The 20,878-nt window shown below is 36.6% G+C and overlaps 1 protein-coding gene across 9 annotated transcripts in view; it reads right to left on the bottom strand.

The window, feature by feature from the left end:
• Positions 1-256: 256 nt before the first annotated feature.
• CEP57 (centrosomal protein 57) overlaps positions 257-20,878 on the bottom strand; it is a 42,976-nt gene continuing 22,354 nt past the window's right edge. For 4 of the 9 annotated variants that reach the window (XM_019036887.4, XM_019036889.4, XM_063693474.1 and 1 more), the window contains exons 3-11: positions 19,861-20,040; positions 19,381-19,502; positions 15,073-15,189; positions 14,060-14,137; positions 11,011-11,118; positions 10,413-10,490; positions 4,941-5,182; positions 3,629-3,773; positions 257-1,932 (exon numbers count right to left, since the gene is read on the bottom strand). In XM_019036887.4, coding sequence (XP_018892432.1) covers positions 1,702-1,932; positions 3,629-3,773; positions 4,941-5,182; positions 10,413-10,490; positions 11,011-11,118; positions 14,060-14,137; positions 15,073-15,189; positions 19,381-19,502; positions 19,861-20,040 — 1,301 coding nt within the window. In that variant the 3' untranslated portion in view covers positions 257-1,701. The remainder of the gene's footprint in view (positions 1,933-3,628; positions 3,774-4,940; positions 5,183-10,412; positions 10,491-11,010; positions 11,119-14,059; positions 14,138-15,072; positions 15,190-19,380; positions 19,503-19,860; positions 20,041-20,878) is intronic. The other 5 variants (XM_019036886.4, XM_055356118.2, XM_031015791.3 and 2 more) reach the window with 3 other exon arrangements.

Raw genomic sequence — 20,878 nt, 5'->3', positions numbered from 1 at the left:
ATGTCTACCACAAGTCTGTAAACATAACCTTATTTGAAATGAATTGCAATAAAGCTCTGTTACAACATAAGTGGATGGATGACACATTCCTCTACTGTAAACTTGCAGATAAGAAAATGGAAGCAGTATTTTTTCACTTCTCACCTGACAGTACAAAAAGCTGGAGTAGTTCAGTTTGAATCCTAGCTGAGAAATGGGGTGGGATTTAGCATCATTCAATCACCATTCTCCTAATTAGGACTCAGAGCCACTACAATTCAAATGATGGTTATACAATTTAATGACCTGAAATTCAAACAAGGAGATAACAGGAGTTTTTAATAGTTGAAATGGTGGTTGACACATATATTTATCATGTCACCAGAGCACTGTTTCTCACTTCCCTTGTGTCTATGGGCTCACAATTATTAATTCGATCAAGCTACGAACCTACTCATTAGAAAACTGGACACAGAAGCACAAGTTTATAATTTTAGGAGAGTCACAAATAATACCCCAAAATCTATTTAAGGATCCTAAATTAAAGCCTGTTACTGTAGTATCTTGTATCATGAGGAAATCTAATATTCTTGGGCTCTCTTTCTATGTAAGCATGAGTGTGGCAACTAAGTACTAGTTTTTTCTCTTCATCAATACATTGATGTCCTCCTATTTAGAAATGCATTTTTTGAGAGCTTATCACAAAGCCTTTATTAACAGGCTGTTAAGGAAAGTTGCAGTGTTTCCTTTAAAAAGGTGCTTTATTGACTTTAAATTTATAAAAGGTTAACATGTCTTGATCTAGTTGAAATTATGATTTATATCAACATGATAATTATGTGTACAGTTCATATTCCACTCATACTGTACACCAGTAAAAGCAAATATTCAAAGGGTTCTCTAAGTTTCAAGATTAAAAACCATAATGCCTTGACTGAATATCATGATTACAAAACAGGTATTAAGAACTGTGAAGGTATATGCTCACAACATATCCCTTCTCCCATTCTCACTTTATTCCAAAATCTCATTTATTTCACTGACAATTTGTTTATACTTTCAAAAATCCTTTTATAATTTTTATAGATATAACTCAAAATGACTGCTTGGGTCTTTAAAAAATTAACAGATTAAAAAGCAATACAAGTGCACTTAATACTGATCAAAGTCTGAAATGCCAAAAAGCAAAATAAAAATCCTCTGAAATATATATGTTTTTTTAAATATAGAAAAACTCCACCAATAGTAGAAACAAAGTATGTTTAATGGTTGCTTTGGAAAGGGGAAGTGGGCACTTCATGCCAGGGAGATTTAAAAATGAGACTTTTCAAGCAAGCACTGCCTATAGCATAGTCTCATATTTTGAAAATTTAAACCTAATTTTAATTATATATAAAGAACTACTTTAAAAAATCACACCCACAAGTAAAAAACTGGTAATCTGTTTACAAAGTGCAGTGTATCAGTACAGCAAACTCATCTCAACAAAACAAGATTATGTGTGGTTTCTCGGGCTTTAAAACTCCCCTGGTTTCCATTTAAATGCTTTAACATTGAGTCATCCTGCCTACATGAAAAGCCTGTGTAATGAAGCCTGGGTCCTTTAACACCTGCTATTAATTAATTCCAACATAAGTGAGTATGAGACCTGGGAAGTAAATTGTCATCATCTGATTGATGAGGTACAGATTATCTGAATAAAATTTCTGACCTGGTTATGAGTCAGTAATCCCAACACAAACTACTGCTTTGTAATGAATTCTGTATGCTTTGCATGTCCTTCAATAACTGAAGATTTTTTCTCCTTTTTTCTCCAGGTCTCAGTTTCATAAAATCTTTCTTATTTGTGGTCCCTGTGATTCCAGAACGGCTGCTGCTGTTTCCTTCTTCATCAAGAGTCTTTTTGGTAGCTTTTAATTCCTTCTTCTGCTTCTCTAACTTCTGTTTCTCCAGCTATACCAAATAACCAAGGCAGGAAGGAAAAGGAGAATTTAATGAAAATATTTTTTTCTGACAACAAAAAGTACAAGAGTACCTTTTTTTGGTTAACTCTCATGCTAACTGAAACTCAAATAATACATTCTAGGCTTTCTTTTAAAGACTTCAAAATCTACTGCACTAGTCGTTTAACACTTAAATATTAATATAAATAAACATGCTTATATATATATAAAACAATACACAAACAAGTAAACATGAGTAAACAAATTCTGGTTGTCCTAAATTAAGGCAATATTGCCAAAGTACAGAACAGGGCGAGTGAGAAACAAGGGGAGTTGAAGGAAAGACTCATGAAGGAGGCAAAAAATCAGACACAGAGAAAAGAAGAATGGGAAGGATTTTCACAAATGGGAGAAGATGAGAAAGACATTCTAGAAACTAGTCTGAGGAGGCAAAGAAGCAATTTCCAGATGGATGAACAGATGTAATTGGTAATGTATTAATACTATGAAAAGAATTTTATTTTTGTTCAATTATTTTTAGAATAATTTTAAATAGGGGAGCTTTATTTTTACTTTAGCCAAACTGATGCTGGCATGTTGGTGTTCCAATAGAATAAGTCTAATTAGTATAAGCAACAAATTAGACCATTACTCCTTACTCCTACAGGAATAATTTGCTTGTATTTCTTTTTCATACATGAACTTTGAAAAAACAGCCGAAGTTTTAGAGTTGAAAAGGCTAGTTTCATCCCAGCTCTGCCATTTCCCAGTAAGCTGGTACTTGGGCAAGTTATTTAATTTCACTGAGGATATATGCATACTTCCCAGAAAATGTGGCTTAGCATCTACCTCATCTATAATATGAGAATATACCCACCTCAGAAGCCTTTTGTGAAAATTAAATGAGAAGATATACTCAGAGCACTTGGCACTGTGTGTCTATCATATGGCTACCAATCAACAGTCAACAAACCTGTTCTGCTCTCTGAACTTCTCAGCTTTCTCCATTTTAGTCAGTGGAATCACCATCCTAACTCCCTCTCCTTCTACATGATACCCAGCAGCAAGTAACCCCAATATTTTTTTTACTTCCAAAACATACCTCAAATCTGTTTACCTCTGCCCAAACCCAACTACTGTCTTGCTGACCACCTCCGATACATCTATACTGATCTCTCAGCCTCTCTGCCTTGATCCCATTACCCTACCCCTAGTCACTACAGTAATCTCTTAAATATATGAATCATGTTTCTCTCTGGTTGAAAACCCTTGAGTGTGATGTCACCACTGCATCTGGTAGTACTACATTGTTGGCTGATATAAAATGATTAGCAACATAAATATATTTCACATATTTAATGTATGACTTATTCCTTTGGAAACAGAATTTCGCAGGTGCTTTTAAAAAAAACTTACTTGGATAAACTCCGATTTAAATTCATCAAAGAAGTTAAAGCTTATTCATAAAGAATATTAAATATATTCAGTATTTGAAAGATGTTTCTTAGATGAATATGCTAAGTGACTAAAAGTGTCTTCTTTCTTAATCCACTTACCAATTCTCAATGAACAAATGTCTTCAGTAAAGAAGTATCTCCTGTAGATATTTATCTATGATACACTTAGTGTCATCATTTAATATTTGAATTAAAGTGTATTTTTTTTTCTTAATCATTAGAAACTTGAGTGAAGGAAAACTGAGTTACCTGGGCTTGGTATTTTCGAACTTTAGTTATTTGGTTGGCTTTTGCTTCCATCCTTCCCACTAATGCCTCCAATTCACACTCCAACTTGTCTTTCAGTTCAACGGTTGGCGACTCCTGGATAAGTTTTGCAAGCTGCTGGTGATCACTATATACAAAGCAGAAGTAGAACATGGTTAAGTTTTCTGTGTTTCATGGTTAGGTCTATTATACCTTACTCATTATGGGTTACTGCTCCATGTGTTTAAAAAATGACTCCATTTTTTGAACAGAGCAAGAATTTTTTTTTTTTTTTTTGAGACGGAGTCTTGCTCTGTCGCCCAGGCTGGAGTGCAGTGACATGATCTCGGCTCACAGCAAGCTCCACCTCCCGGGTTCACGCCATTCTCCTGCTTCAGCCTCCCGAGTAGCTGGGACTACAGGCGCCTGCCACCATGCCTGGCCAATTTTTTGTATTTTTAGTACAGACAGGTTTTCACCCTGCTAGCCAGGATGTGATATGCCCACTTCAGCCTCCCAAAGTGCTGGGATTACAGGTGTTGAGCCACCATGCCTAGCCTAGATCAAGAAATTTTTAATTCAAAATATGAATTTAAAAGTTCAAGAAAGGCACTAGAGGGAAATGCAAGAGTTCTTAATTTCAAGGTTAATTCTTTATATTCTTATTTTCCCCAAAAGAGTATTGTATATGTAAAGTCTACAGATGAATCTTGCTCTTCAAACACTCATGTCTTATCAGTTAAGTTTAGCTAAAATGAATGTAATGTCAGGTGCCAGATGATGATGTAGTAAACAACAGACCACATATACAACAGTGGTCCCGTAAGACTTTAGTATCATATTTTTACTGTACCTAGATATGTTTATATACACAAATACTTACCATTGTGTTACAACTGCATATAGTATTTAGTAGTAGAGTAACATGCTGTATAGGTTTGTAGCCTAGGAGCAGTAAGCTATAAGCTTAGCACACTCTTATGTTAGCACAAGGAAAAGAAAATCGCCTAATGATGTATTTCTCAGAGCACATCTTTGTCATTCAGTGATGCATGACTGTATATCGTAAGTTCTCAAAGAAATAAAACTTAAATATAAACCTTGGTCTTCAAAACATTTAACAGTATTTAAAAAGAGAGAGATTTTACCCTTATTAGTTGTATTTGTTAAAGTCCCAGTAACTTGGTTGGTATAAGGATTGTGCTCAACCATACTTGCTCAACAAAGGAAAGTAAGATTAATAAAGTCAACAAGTTTTAAAAAAATGAGGTTTTAGAGCTAAACTGAATTTAAAAAAAAAAAAACAAAAACTCACAAGCTCATTTGCCCAAATTCATCCTGTAAAGTCTGTAAGACTTCTGACAACTCCTCATTAATACCGTTGGAGGAGGGAGGTGTTACTGACAACTTCTTACTTTTACCACCTCGTGAAGATACTTGCTTTGCCAAAGGAATACTGTTGATGACTCGATCATTGCACAAAGCTTTACTGTGTTGCTTCATTAGATGCAAGACAAGCTGAACATTGGCTACCACGGCATGGCTAGGGCTTGTGGACTAAAGGAAGAAAAATGATCAAAGAAGTAATTGAAGTTATATTCTCTACACCACTTTCTATTCCCTAAGCCTAGGTAAAAAGAACTCTCCACCCCCCAAAGTAGAGTATATAAATCCTAAAATTATTCTGATCATGATGTTCTTCTATTTGAAATCCTTTGATATAAATCCACTAACTATGTTTCAGAATGGAAAATAAGGCCCTACATACACATTATCAAGCTGCAACCTACATTTCCTAGCCTCATGTCCTATCATTCTCCCCTTCTCTCCATTTTGTGAACAAACCATATTTGCAGATGACATTTTTTTGGTGTATTAGCAACATTTATATCATTCTTTAAAACCCAGTTCAAATATATTATTTTTAAAGGCTTCCTTAAAACTGCCAGGTAATCAATCAGTCCATTCTCAGATCACCTATAACACTTTTTACATCTCTCTCATAGCATTTATCATATTTTAATTGCTTTTACATATCTATTTCACCTGTTAAACAGTGTACATCCAGGTGGTAGACACTATTGTTCATTTCTGTATCCTGGAATAATAGGAAGCACTAAATACATGTCTATCACGTGTGTAAGAAAAACCTGATAGACTTCTCAAAGATATTTTGCTTTTGTTTTAAACACTAAACCAACAATCTCAATGTACTATTCCACTTTATAAATAGATGGCTGGGCTTACTTGGCTCCATAAATATTATTAGAAAGCATATTTAAAATGCAGGTTCCTAGGCAGCACACCAAACTCACTGCAGAGTTAGGGTTTGGAAATTTGTGTTTTCAAGTCCTCCAGTTGATTTTGATTAGCCAGATTTGGAACCACCATGCTAAGCTAAACATATGCTTTCCTTCTAATCTTAGTTTCTATTGTTAGCTAGCAAAGTGAATGCAGCACTATTATATATCACATCCAAGTGGGAGTTTATTACATCAATGCAAGGCTGGTCCACTATTCAAAAATCAATCGATGTAACCACTATTTTGCTTGTAACTTGTAATATATATTTAGCATACTAATTGCCTATGAGTACACTTTCAATATGCAATAATTTAAAAAATTCTCGTTCTGTTATTTGTCTGATTATATTAATATGCACTTGACCCTTGAACAATGGAGGGGTTGGGGGCACCGACCACCCATGTAGTCAAAACTCTGCCATAATGAAACTTTTTTTTTCCTTCAACTTTTAAGTTCTGGGGTACATGCGCAGGTTTGTTATATAGGTAAATGTGTGCCATGGTGGTTTGCTGCACAGATCAACCCATCACCTAGGTATTAACCCCAGCATCCATTAGGTACTCTTCCTGATGCTCTCCCTCCCCGTTGACCAACTCCCCCACCAAACAGGCTCCAGTATATGTTGTTCCCCACTATGTGTCCATGTGTTCTGATCATTCAGCTCCCACTTATGTAACTGAGAACTATAATAAATTTTGCCCTAAAATGTAATAGCCTGCTGTTGACTGGAAGCATTTATGTTTTATATATTATAAACAATATTCTAAACGTAAAGTTAGAAGAAAATATTAAGAAAATCCTAAGGAAGAGAAAGTATATTTACTATTCATTAACTGGATCACCATACAGGCCTTCATCCCCATTATCTTCACTGTTGAGTAGACAGAAGGGTAGGGTTGGTCTTGCTGTCTCAGGAGTGGCAGAGGCAGAAGAGGTGGAGGGGCAGGCAGGAGAGGCTAGCACATTCTGTGTAACTTTACAGAAATACACTATAATTTGTCTTGACTTTTCTGCTTTTTCATTTCTCTAAAAATGTTTCTATGAGATACCAATTCTTCTTCCACCATTTGTTTTAGTTTCAGTGATGTATCATAGAAGGGTCGATGTCATAAAAGTCAACAGCAGGCTGGGTGCAGTGGCTCAGCCACTGGGATTACAGTGGGATTACAGAATCCCAGCACTTTGGGAGGCTGAGGCGGGTGGATCACCTAAGGTCAGGATTTCGAGACCAGCCTGGCCAACATGGAGAAACCCTGTCTTTACTAAAAAAATATAAAAATTAGCCAGGCATGGTGGTGCGTGCCTGTTGTCCAGGTACTTGGGGAGGCTGAGGTGGGAGAACTGCTTGAACCCAGGAGGCAGAGGTTGCAGTGAGCCGAGATCGTGCCACTGCACTCCAGCCTGAGTGACAGAGTGAGACTCCGTCTCAAAAAAAAAAAAAAAAAAAAAAAAAAAGTCAAAAGCAGTCTTGAATAATTAGAACCCTTCTGTCAGATTATCTAATGTCAACTTGTTTTCTGACATTACTTCTGTGTTGTCTTCTTCATCTTGTGGCACTGGTTTGAAAGCACTCTTATCCATCCCAGTCGTCTTGTTAATTCCTCTATCATGGTGTCTACTGACTCTTTAATTTCTCCAAGATTCGTATCTTGAAATCCTTCACCTCCAACCTTTTTTGCCATATCTACAATCTCTTTCATGATTGGCTCTGTCATAAATCCTGTGAAATCATGCATATCACCTGGAGAGTTTTCTCCAACAGGAATTTATTATTTCAGACTTGATGGCTTTCATGACTTTTTCTATAAAAATGATGGCATCATCTTCAACTGTAATCCTTCCAGACCCTCATAATGTTCTCTCTGAAGTTCTCTTCCACAGCATTAAGAACCCTTTTTATAGTGTATGTAATGTGCCTTAGAAGTCCTTATGCTCCCTGATCCAGAGGGTGAATTAGACACACTGTGTTTAGGGGCAAGTAGACTACTTCCATGCCTTTGGTGTTGAACTTCCATGCTCCTGGGTAGCTAGGAGCAATGCCTAGTATTAAAAAGACTTTAAAAGGCAGTCTCTTACTGGCAAATTACTTCCTGACTTCAGGGACAAAGGATTGATGGATCAATGTTTTTTCTAAATCCAGTTTAGAAAAAGGGTTCTCAAAGGGTCATTCTTGTTGTAAACCCAAAGACTGGCAGTTGGGTATATTTCCCCTTGAAGGCTCAGGGATTAGCAGCTTTATAGATAAGGGCAGTCCTGATTGTAAATCGGATTGTGTTTTCACAAAATAGTAGATTTAGCCTATCTCCTCTTTCCTTAAATCCTGGTGCTGACTTGTCCTCCTTACTTATAAATATCCTTCGTGGCATCATGTTTTTCCAGAATAGGGTACTTCTGTCTGCATTAAAAGCCTGTTCAGGAAGATACCCTTTCTCCTCAATGATTTTCTTAATGGTATCTTGGGATTCATCTGCTGCCTCTTGGTCAGCAGAAGCTGCTTCTCCTATCTTGACATTTTTAAAGCCAAACCTCTAAAATTATCAAGCCATCCTTTGCTGGAATTAAATTCTCCAGCTTTAGATACCTCACCTTCCTTTTAAGTTGTCATATAATGACTTTCCTTTTTCTCAAATCATATTAGAGTCTACAAGTATGCCTTTCTTATAGCAATCCTGCATCCACATAAAAGCTGCATTTTCAATGAGATAAAAAGCTATTTTGCAAAAAGCACAAGGTTTTGGCACCTGCTAGAGTAGCTGCAGTGATAGATTCACAAATTTCCTTTTTTTTTTTTTTTTTTTAAATTTTTTTAAGAGGATCTTACTCTGTTGCCTATGCTGGAGTACAGTGGTGCCATCATCGCTTACTACAGTCTCGAACTCCTGGGCTACAGTGATCCTCCTCTGTCAGCCTCCTGAGTAGCTGGGACTACAGGTGCACGCCAACATGCCGGGATCTTTTTTTTTTTTTTTTTTTTTTTTTTTTTTACAATAGGCCTTCAGCTGGATTCATTTATTTTGAAATGGTGGACAACCGCAGCTGCAGACCTCAATCTATGGTACATATCAAGCAATGCAACTTTTTCTAGTCATGTCATGACTTTTGTCTGCTTCTTGGGAGCACTTCCACCATCATTAGTAGCACTTGATATGGGTCCTATGATATTATTCAAATTATTTACTGTATTGTGCTAAACATGATGGAAAATATGGAACTGCTAGAGAACACTTTTTGCTGTGATACACAATTGACTGGAGAGATGAACTGCTCATTTGAAGATGATTAGCGTCACGTGGCATTTTAAGTGAATACTCCCAACCCTTGAGCTCATCACAATGGCAACAGAAGGTGGCTACAAAATTATCAGTCGTACAGTATGTACTACAGTTAATTTTATACAGTTATGATTTCATACTGCATCTTTATCTCTGTTTACATTTCTCTGGACTGTGAATGGCGTCACGTAGTCTGTGTGCAAATCGTTTTGATAAATTACAATTAAAAAAACACTTGTGTATATTTTATGGTAGTAAATGATAAAATGCACTAGTATTGACATAGTCAATTTTATGCATCTATGACATACCAACTTTTTCTTAACTTCTGATATTTCTAAGCTATAGTTTGCAAGTTTTTGCAAATTGCCAAAAATCTCCAAAAAATTTTCCAAGATACTTACTGAAAAAAAAAATCTGCCTGTAAGTAGACCCACACAGAGTTCAGACTCATGTTGTTCAAGGGTCAACTGTACCTTTTGCAAATGCTTGTCACCACTAATTTATTATATTCCCCATGATTTCACTGCGAATTTACTAGGGGTTTAAAATAAATAAATATAAACAAATACAAAATTCAGAAGAACATTTACTTCCCAAGATGCCAGAATAACAATCTAGTTGGAATCTAAATATAAAACCACCAGCAACACAAACAGCTTATAAAGTAGTGTCAACTAGCACAGTTTTAGGCACTTCACTCAGTACTTGATATATGACAATACAGCTTTACATTCAAGTGCTGAAGAAACTTAAGATTCAAGTGTACATATGACTGCTTCTTGGAGAATTAGTCCTAGAAATGATCTGGATGTGAGGACAAGCAGAATGTGCTACGTGCTTATTCGAATATCTACCTATATCTAAATGTAACTCAACAGGATTGATACTAAAAATCCAATGCTACAAACATACTATTTCTTATTTCCTTGACCCCTATCTGAAACAACACCTTCTTCAACTTAGGGTCTCTGCTTTTATCACTTCCTTTCCACATATACTTTATCTACTTTAAGGTATCCTCCCCATCTCTTCCTTGCTTCCCTAATCCCCAAAAACCTCCCTACATCTCATTTTCACATCACTGTGATCCACACACTGGTAAAGGGACAGAAAAATGTTCCTTCCATTTGTAGACATACTTGCAGATGCAGGGACTTAATTCAGGGATCAACATTGTATAAAAAGAATCCAGAGTTTGACCAACTCACCTTCCCAGCTACAAATGGCATATCACCCAAGCATAATCTATAATGTGGTTGTGCACCAAAATAGTTCCTAGAACTTTTCTGAATGAAAAGAAAAGGAAAACAATTTTATTTTATTCACATGATAATAAAAACTGACTATACATGACTAACTTGAAACTTCAGTTAACTACTAGGCTACTACTTGCCTTATCTATAGCTGGCATTATGATCACAAGCCAGCTCCTAATAGTACTTGTTAGCATATATCCTAGCCTAGGAAAGGCTGGGGGGAAAAAAGCACTTGACAAAACAACAGTTACATTCTAAGTAGAAAATCAGTATACATATACACAAAACATTGTAAGAGCACAAGATAATGCAGTACTAATAATGCTAATTTTGTATGGTGTTCTGTAGTTCCAAAATGCTTATATATTTTCTCACTATCAGGATAAAAATTTAGGAGTAGGTATTACTTATCTCCACCTTCTGAATGAAGAAATTGAGAATGAAAGATTTACTCTCTCAAGGTTGTAGTACACCACACAGTTTATGGGTGTTCTGACATAAACTATACCAAGTAATCAGCATTTTGCCTGATTTGGTTCTGTCTTCACACCTTTTCTGGTGGTTTTGACTTCTTTTTTTTAATTCTTCTTGCATTGGGAACACACGGAGTTGCCTTATCTTCAAAGATATGTCTATTTGTTTCTAGACCAGTCTGCAACTAGGAAAAATGAAAGCCTAAAGTTAATGCTGTAGAAATAAAAGCTATGACTCAGATTTCAGATGTGTCATGTAAAAAATCTGTAAAAACCAATGGTAGTATCTAACTGAAAAACATATTACAGCTGTATAACTATGTCTTGAACCAATCTATCAACGTTTGTCAAATATTTTAAATAAATACCAGTCTCTCATTTTATCTTGACTTTCTGTTATAATTTGTCCCTTCTTCAGCGTGGAACACATTATCTCCAGTATTTGTAGTTACTCCATAAATTCTATCTAACGAGTTAAATGCAATGTATCTAACCCCAAACCATTGCTTAAATATATTCTTTTCAAAAATGGCATCTACTACATTACCAGACACAAAACAGCCGAAAAGCAGAATACATTTCTTCCCTTTCTAAAAAGCCATGCACTTACTATATAAGAAAAAGGAATTGAAAACTTATATCCAAAAAAAATACCAAAAAACAAAAAACACTGGACGCTATCAGGCAAATGTTACCAAGCCCTTTTCTCTAGAAGCTGAGTAACTATACTAATTTAAAAATATCCTATCTTCATGGTAGAAATTCCACAAGCACTAAGAATTTCAAAAAAGGACTGCTCTTTCCACTAAGCCAACTTTCAACTTTCCTTTTTAAAAAAAAAAAAAAAAAAAAAAAAAAAACCTGTCTGGAATAGTGGTTGTTTCAAATCTGCCTATATGTACCAAAACTGTCTGCAGTTTATGAGGACAATTTGGATTGCCAGGTGCCTGTCCAGATCTCATGATTTTGGCCTTTCCAGATTGGGGAAATTCATATTTTAAAGTATTTTAAGAGTTCCCCAGGAAATTATAATGGAGCTAGAACAAATATTCAGAACCACTGGATTCCATAAAAACAGATACTAAGATTATTACTAATACTTCCCACATGAGTGCAGCTTTGGGGTAAAAAATCTATTCCATGACAAAGGAATACAGGAATCTCTACCCTCAGGAAGCATCTATACACTCCAAACACACCTAACATTGCTTTATATATAGTAAATTGACTAGACACAATTCAATGAACAGGAAATTACTACACTAGAAGACTTATGATGCCAATGAGTGTAAACAGTATACAAGAACTTTTTAGTATTTTAACTTCCAGTTTGTTTATTCTTCCCAGCAGTTGTATATTTCTGTGCTACAGTTTTAAAACATTTTAAAGCACTTTCATTATTTTTTATTCTCATTTGATCACACCAACACCAAGATGCAAAATGCAGAACACTGGTTTTTTTTTTTTTGCTCTTGTTGCCCAGGATGGAATGCAGTGGTGTGATCTCAACTCAGTGCAACTTCCACCTCCCAGGTTCAAGCGATTCTCCTGCCTCACCCTCCCAAGTAGCTAGGATTACAGGCATGCACCACCATACCCGGCCAATTTTGTATTTTTAGTAGACAGGGTTTCACCATGTTGGTCAGGCTGGTCTCAAACTCCTGACCTCAGCAGACCACTCTTTAACAATGATAAAAATCCACACTCTGAATAGTTATATAACTTGCCCAACACTAGACTTGGAACCACACATCTATCCCTCATTGTTCTTTCAGTACAATAATATTCACCATCAACTCAAAATATTTACTGGTAACATATTACCAGCAACATCTAATTTGGTCCCTACGTGTTGCCTGCTAAATGAAGGAGAAAATAGAAGTACCATAAATAATTTTAAAAATTCATTAAATAAGGAACTTACTAAATTTTGTATTTCATATATAATGTACTCAACACCACAATGCATATAAAGCACAACCCACAAGTTTGTTTGTTACAAGTATGGAAATGGAAACACAGTGAAGTGGCCAACCCTAAAGAGAAAATGGGCAAAGAAATTTTGTTGGTCTAAAATTAAGCCATGTGGCTATATAACTCAGAAAGCACACTGAGGGAAAACAACAACAACAAATCTACAAATTGATCAGAAGGTAAATATTTGAGAAGGAACTGTATCAGATTTAATACAAAATAAGTCAATAAATTTAGAGATGCACTAGAAGAAATAGACAACATAACAAAGATAACTTTTATATTCTTGTAATCACATATATGAAGTGAGCCCAAGACATTGTAGGCCTTTGGTCACAGATTGAACTGCAGAGGCTCTACTCCTTGGAATCGAGACCTGATTCTTGTGTTCTTACGAAAAAACATATGTGCAAATGTCATAAAAATAAAAGACCCTGGAAGGGGCAGGGGAGTATCTGGGAGGAATTTGAGCAAATAAGCTCATAACGAACTCTCGTTAAAAACATGAAAATTTTATTTTACTGAGTCTGTAAGTCAGACTTACTTCAGTAGTCTTGCTATATATCTCCTAGAAATGCAGTTCTGGTTGGTACATATAAACTCAATGCTTTTGTGAATCCACACTGCCTCACCTATTCTATCTGGTGGCCACTTCATGGGATAAAATCCAAAACTAGGAGAGAGTAGAGCTCATTTTCCTCATGTGGTGGCTTCTGTTAACTGGTCTGGGTCAATAGCTATTGGGGCATCCCACTACCTCAACTTCTATCCTGGCATCTTGAGGCCACCAAAGAGAAGTACCTATAAGTACGATACTGAAAGATAGCTTTTAAATATTACTGATAGTGGCCGTAAGAAGTTTTACATGATTACATACCTTCTTATGTGTGTAGTCTCTGATGTTTTTTAGTCTGTTATTTTTTAAAATGCTGATTGAAACTCTACAATTACAAACATGCTAAAAAACTGTTCAAATTTTACTGTCTATAACAATACTTGTTCATAATTTTCTACATTAACCTATATCTGAAAATTTGTATGTTGGACTATTCTAAAATATAAATAATGTAAGATACCTAAATGTAATTGTTTACTTGTACACAAAAAGCGGTAAGAAATATGAAGAGCCCACTTTCTCACATTTTAACTTACCTCAGCTGCCTTAGCTTGCATGCGTTTCCTTTCCTGTTCTTCTTCATGGAGTTTTGCTTCTAACTCTTGCATTTTTTTCTAGTGATAAAAATGTCAAAAGGGATAAAGGTGAAAAATCTTAAGTGTCTGTAAAATTTTAATATAGCAGCACTGGAACATGTAAATTTTATCCTACTCAATATAAGGTGGTTAGATCACTGTATCTAACCACTGTATCTAACGGCTGTGAGCTGGATGGCATCCATGATGCTCTCCTTTTGTGTTCAATTATTTATCATCTGTGAGGCAGCTGGACAGAATTATGGGTAAAATCTATGGCCAAAGAACACAGCACTGCATGAATGTAAATAGGGATAGGGAGGCTAAATCTGGAACTTTATTATCAGTGGTATTAAATATCTCCCAAATGAAATAATTAAAACTAAAATTAGCTCAGAGAGCAACTTAAACCAAGTGATGCAAGCCTTAAGGATACTCAAAAACATTTAATTTTTTTTTTTTTTTTGAGATGGAGTTTCGCTCTTGTTGCCCTGACTGGAGTGAAATGGCGTGATCTCGGCTCACAACAACCTCCGCCTCCTGGTTTCAAGTGATTCTCCTGTCTCAGCCTCCAAGCAGCTGCGATTACAGGCATGTGCCACGATGCCCGGCTAATTTTTGTATTTTTAGTAGAGACGGGGTTTCACCATGTTGGTCAGGCTGGTCTTGAACTCCTGACCTCAGGTGATCCACCCACCTTGGCCCCCCAAAGTGCTGGGATTACAGGCGTGAGCCACCACGCCTGGCCAAAAACATTTAATTTTTAAACAAACATTTTCATAAGAAAAAATGCCCACCAAGATTGTAAAATGTGAACATTCTCTCCAAATTTATATTTTCTTTTTAAAACTCCAATATATTTCTTCATTATAAGATCACTTTTAATGCTATAAATATCCAATGATACAAAATAATTAACATTAAAAAAAAACCACCCTGATATATGTTAACAATAAAAAGACACATGCACTGACTTCTGCAAGGGCCTGCATTGTGGTAAGTTTGTTATACTCCTGTTCAAGAAGATCCAATTTTTCAAGTTGGCTCTGAACATGTGTTTGATCATGTTGTCGTTCTCTTTCTAGGGAAACCTGAAAAACAATATGCAATACGGCTTGATAATTTGACAATCAAAAAAGAGAAAAACACTGAGCAGTGTTTTTCTATGCTGTTATTTGGCCCTTCACATAACTACTTCTAGGAAAACAACATTAAGATGAAACCATAGGGGACATCAATAAATGACTGATATAAGTGGATACTGTTCTTAACTCAGTTGCCTTGGCTTATAGCTATTTACCTAATATGTAGTTTTACATAGTGACATTATCTTTATGCTCTGGGATAGCAGGGATTTATTGGACATATAGGCTTCACACACAAATACTTTTAGTTTGGTCCTGTCAAGTAGTTAATCTCTTAATTAGGGTAAAAATTATGGTTTTGGTATCTATCTTTTCATATTTCCCTTGAATTCTATGTATAATATCCTTTTATACTTTTTTTATTTTTGAGATAGAGTCTCGCTCTGTCGCCCAGGCCAGAGTGCAGTGGCTGATCTCGGCTCACTGCAAGCTCCGCCTCCCAGGTTCATGCCATTCTCCTGCCTCAGCCTCCCCAGTAGCTGGGACTATAGGCGCCCGCCACCACGCCCGGCTAATTTTTTGTATTTTTAGTAGTGACGTAGTTTCATCGTGTTAGCCAGGATGGTCTCGCTCTCCTGACCCCGTAAGCCACCCGCCTCAGCCTCCCAAAGTGCTGAGATTACAGGCGTGAGCCACCGTACCTGGCCCTAAACTTTTTTTTTTGAAGTTTAGAGTCAAAGATTTATAAAGACTGCCTCCTATATAGACTTTGTTTTTTTTTTTAAGATGGGATCTTGCTCTGTCACCCAGGCTGGAGTGCGGTGGCATCATCTCAGCTCACTGCAACCTCTGCCTCCTGGGTTCAAGTAATTCTCCTGCCTGAGCCTCCTGAGTAGCTGGGATTATAGGGGCCTGCCACCACGCCCAGCTAATTTTTGTATTTTTAGTAGAGATGGGGTTTCACCATGTTGGCCAGGCTGCTCTCAAACCCGACCTCAAGTAATCCACCCGTAAACCATTATACTAGGATAACTTCAAATATACTAACTCAAGGTCTATTATTGGTAAAAAGTGCCTGAACTTGTAAACTGTGTCTTCAAAATAAGGCTACAGCAATAGGTACCATATTAATAGAAATTTGAATATGACAAATTAATATAAAGCAATAATTTAGGAATTTGTGTGAACTAATTCCCTTCTAGCCACATCCTAGTGGATATTAACAGCTCTTGACATCTATTACATATGCCTAATAGTTGTCTCCAAGACATATATTAGTCAAAACATCTTAAAGTTGTCTTATTAAACTGACCCCTTTCTCCAGCCCAAAAATCACAGAAATGTTAGATAAACACAGCAGACATAATAATAATATATGATTATTGATGTGGTCTACCTCTGTGTCTCCAACCAAATCTCATCTTTAATTGTAATCCAAATTGTAATCCCCACATTTTGGGGGAGGGATCTCATGGGAGGTGATTAGATCATCATGGTGGTTCCGCATGCTGTTCTCATCATAGTGAATTCTCATGAGATCTGATGGTTTTAATAGGGGCTTTTCCCCACCTTGCTCTGCACTTCCCTCTCTTGCCACCATGTGAAGAAGGACATGTATGCTTCCCCTTCCGCCATAAGTGTTAAGTTTCCAGAAGTCCCTCCAACAGACATACAGAACTGTGAGTCAATTAAACCTCTTTCTTTCATTAATTACCTAGTCTTGGGTGCTCTTTATAGCAGCGTGAGAATGGACTAATACAATTACACAGCAATTTTGAAAGCAAGAAAGGAAAATCTTCAGATACAAAAAAAAGAGAAAGGAACTCAAAAGCAAATGAAAGGATACTGAAGTCAAATATCACACAAGGCAATATTGGAGCCAGGGTACATAAAATGTGCAGGAATATAAAACTTTAGGCAATGTATAATCCACAATGATCAACAATATCAAGCCAATATAGTAACATAAATCTGGAACAGAACCAGTGATTTTATTTATTTATTGTTTGTAGAGACTGGGTCTCGCTCTATTGCCCTGGCTGGTCTCGAACTCCTGCAGTCAAGTGATCTGTCTGGCTTGGCCTCCTAAGTGCTGGCATTACAGGTGTAAGCCACCCTGCCCAGCCAGAACCAGTGAAAACCATCAAGCCTAACCAAAGGCAAATTCACAACTGGCTTACAAGGCTGCCCGCACAACTGAGGAATTTATTGTGGAATTACCACAATAAATGAAAAAATGAGACCACCATATAACTTTTCTTTATTAAGTTCCCATAAAAAAACAAGATACCATAAGGGAGAATCAATAAATAAAGCCAAACAAACGAGGATTAACACTTTGAAAACATCAAATAATTAAAAAAAATTGAGAATTGTTTATAGTGTTCAAAGAGATAAAAGGAAGGTATAAAAACCACAGAGTAACAGTACATTCAAAGAACAAAACTAAGTGGATGGAAAAAGACCCAAATGAAAATGAAAAATTATAACCACTGAAATAAGAGACCTATCACACACAAGAATTAATTACTGAGACATCTTCTCAAATACTGTTGTATGATTGCTCAAATATTTAAGTCTAATTCTCTCCAATGAGAACTGAAAGCTGACTGAGGGTAGAAAGCATACACTGTAAGCCCTCTGTATCTGTGTGTTTTGCATCCATGGATTTGATCAACTGTGGATTGAAAATATACGAGAAAAAACAAAAAAGGATGGTTGAATCTGTACTAAACAAACAGATTCTTACTCTTGACATTATTCTCCAAACAATATAGTATAGCAACTATTTACATAACATTTACATTGCATTAGGTGTTATAAGTAATCTAGAGATAATTTATAGTATATGAGATTGGGTGTAGGTTATACGCAAATACCACACCATTTTATAGGAGACTTGAGCATCCATGGATTTTACTATCCACAGGGGTCTCAGAACCAATTCACTCATGGATACTGAGGGACAACTGCCTAGTATTTTTTTTTTCCACTGCAAGGCATCTAGCATAATGTTAAGCATATAAACATTCCGATTTTGCATAATAGAGTTAAGATGTCTACAAAACTAATGAATGCAAACTCTAGATTCATAACAGAAAAAGGAGTAAGTTTTAAAAAATATACACAAGGCTGGCCGGGCATGGTGGCTCATGCCTGTAATTCCAGCACTCTGGGAGGCCAAGGCAGGCGGATCACATGAGGTTGGCAGTTCAAGACCAGCCTGACCAACATGGTGAAACCCTGTCTCTACTAAAAATACAAAATTAGCCGGGTGTGGTGGCACATGCCTGTAATCCCAGCTACTTGGGAGGCCGAGGCAGGAGAATCACTTGAACCCGGGAGGTGGAGGTTGCGGTGAGCTGAGATCACGCCGTTGCTCTCCAGCCTGGGCAATAAAAGGGAAACTCCGTCTCAAAAAAAAAAAAAAAAAATACACACAAGGCCAGGGACAGTGGCTCATGCCCGTAATCCCAGAACTTTGGGAGGCCGAGGCGGCCTGATCACTTGAGGCCAGGAGTTTGAGACCAGCCTGGCCACATCTATACTAAAAATACACACACACACAAAAGTTAGCTGGGCATCGTGGCATGCGCCTGTAATCCCAGCTACTCGGGAGGATGAGGCATGAGAATCACCTGAGCCTAGGAGGTAGAGGTTGCAGTGAACCGAGATCATGCCACTACACTCCAGCCTGGGTGACAGAGTGAGACCCTATTTCCAATCAATTGATCAATCAATATATTTGAGACTGATGTTGAGATATGTTCTCACAAATGTGCAGGTCACCTAAATACGAAGATCTCTGGTGTAAGAAAGCACAAAAATGCTATGCTAAGAAACAATTCCGAAGAGTTTTACAAAGTCATCTACTATCTCACTGGAGTCATTAAACAAATTTCAGAGATACAGAGGTATATGGTTACTTACACTTTTTATAATGTAGACTCAAAGAAGCTAACATAACTTTCAAACATCTCATAACTGTATTTTTACCATTTAAGTAAAACTCTACGAAACAACAATAACAACAAGAAAAAGCCAATCACATATTTAGATTTCATAACTGATGCCAAGAAATTTCAGTCCTGGGCTATAACAGCACCATTAATCCTCACCGAAAGAAAAAAAGTCTTCATTCAATTAGTTTTCCCCATAACTGTTCTTGAGTATCAGTCTGTGAGGTGCTTTACTTACTTGTTTCTCTAAGACAGATGTCCTCTCCATTTCGGCATGCTTTATCATATTTCGCATGTATTCCAATTGTTTTTCTAATAGATTGCATTTATTTTCTGCAGCTAACAACTGAGATGTCAGTTCTAAAAAGAATACATAAGAAAAGCAGAAATCAACTCACCCATAAAATAGTTTTAACAAGCTGTTAACATGAATTGAATCTATTGTGTATACAATAAAAACACCTTCCACAGACCTGGACGCCTTTTCAGATTACCTAAATCATTCTCTTTCTACGTGCTAGTCAAACTGGCCTTGCATTCAGTAAATAAATGCCATGTATGACAACAGCATTTGCTCCTCAAAATGCACCAGAATACAATGCAGTTTTGTAGTACTTGAAGATACCGCTACAAAATACTAATGTACTATTTCTTTTAGAATACTTAATACTGCACAACACTTATTTTGATAGAATTTTAATTTTCTTCATCAACAAACCTTGATTGTGCTTTGATTCCTCATTCTTTGAATTCTCCCTTTCTTGTATCTGTTCATCCAGTACTTTCTTATATTCAATTGTTTCTCTAGACAAGGTTTTCACACTTTCTTCTGCCTTAATCCTCTCAAGTTCCAAGCGTCGAATCTTATCTTGAAGATTCTTAAGAGCAGAAAATATGGCTGCCAAATACAAACACAAACGTGGATGCTGTAACAGCATATGCGGAGAAAGTATATTAAGAAAGAATAAACTCATCTAAATAAAAAATAAAATTGATGGATGAGTCCAGTGGAGGATCACTCTTTGGGAACAATAAAATGTTAATTATCTCATATTTGTTTTTTAAAAAATCAATTTAAAGACATTGAGTGGGCCGGGTGCGGTGGCTCACACCTGTAATCCCAGCACTTTGGGAGGCTGAGGTGGGTGGATCACCTGAGGTTAGGAGTTCGAGACCAGCCTAACACAGTGAAACCCTGTCACTACTAAAAATAAAAAAAATTAGGCGAGCATAGTGGCGGGCGCCTGTAATCCCAGCTACTCGGGAGGCTGAGGCAGGAGAATCGCTTGAACCCGGGTGGGGTGGGGAGTGTGGAGGGGTGGAGGTTGCAGTGAGCTGAGATCGCACCATTGTACTCCAGCCTGGGCGACAGTGAGATTCTGTCTCACAAAAAATAATAATAAATTTAAAAAAAGACATTGAGTGTTTGAAATGTGCTCAAGTAAAAACCCCATTACTATGGTAAAAAAATTTCAAAGACTTTTATAAAGTGGTAAAAAATTTAGCCAATCATACAAAGTTCACATAACAGTCCTAAAGTACATTACTGTCTTATTAATATATTACTTATTAATTAAAATATTAGTAAATGTATTAGTAACTATTACTTATTAATAGGAGCACATGTAGAAACCAACTATAGAGTTACAGTCAAGCACACAAAAATAATACTTTTAAAATCCGCATTTTAAGTACTTTCTAAAGTCCGCTTCAAGTTTGATTATAAAATTATGTTG

Source organism: Gorilla gorilla, chromosome 9 (genome assembly GCF_029281585.2).
Source record: "Gorilla gorilla gorilla isolate KB3781 chromosome 9, NHGRI_mGorGor1-v2.1_pri, whole genome shotgun sequence".
Taxonomy (NCBI): Eukaryota; Metazoa; Chordata; class Mammalia; order Primates; family Hominidae; genus Gorilla; species Gorilla gorilla.
Note: the sequence above shows the minus strand (reverse complement) of the source record. Positions and strands in the feature narration are given on the sequence as shown.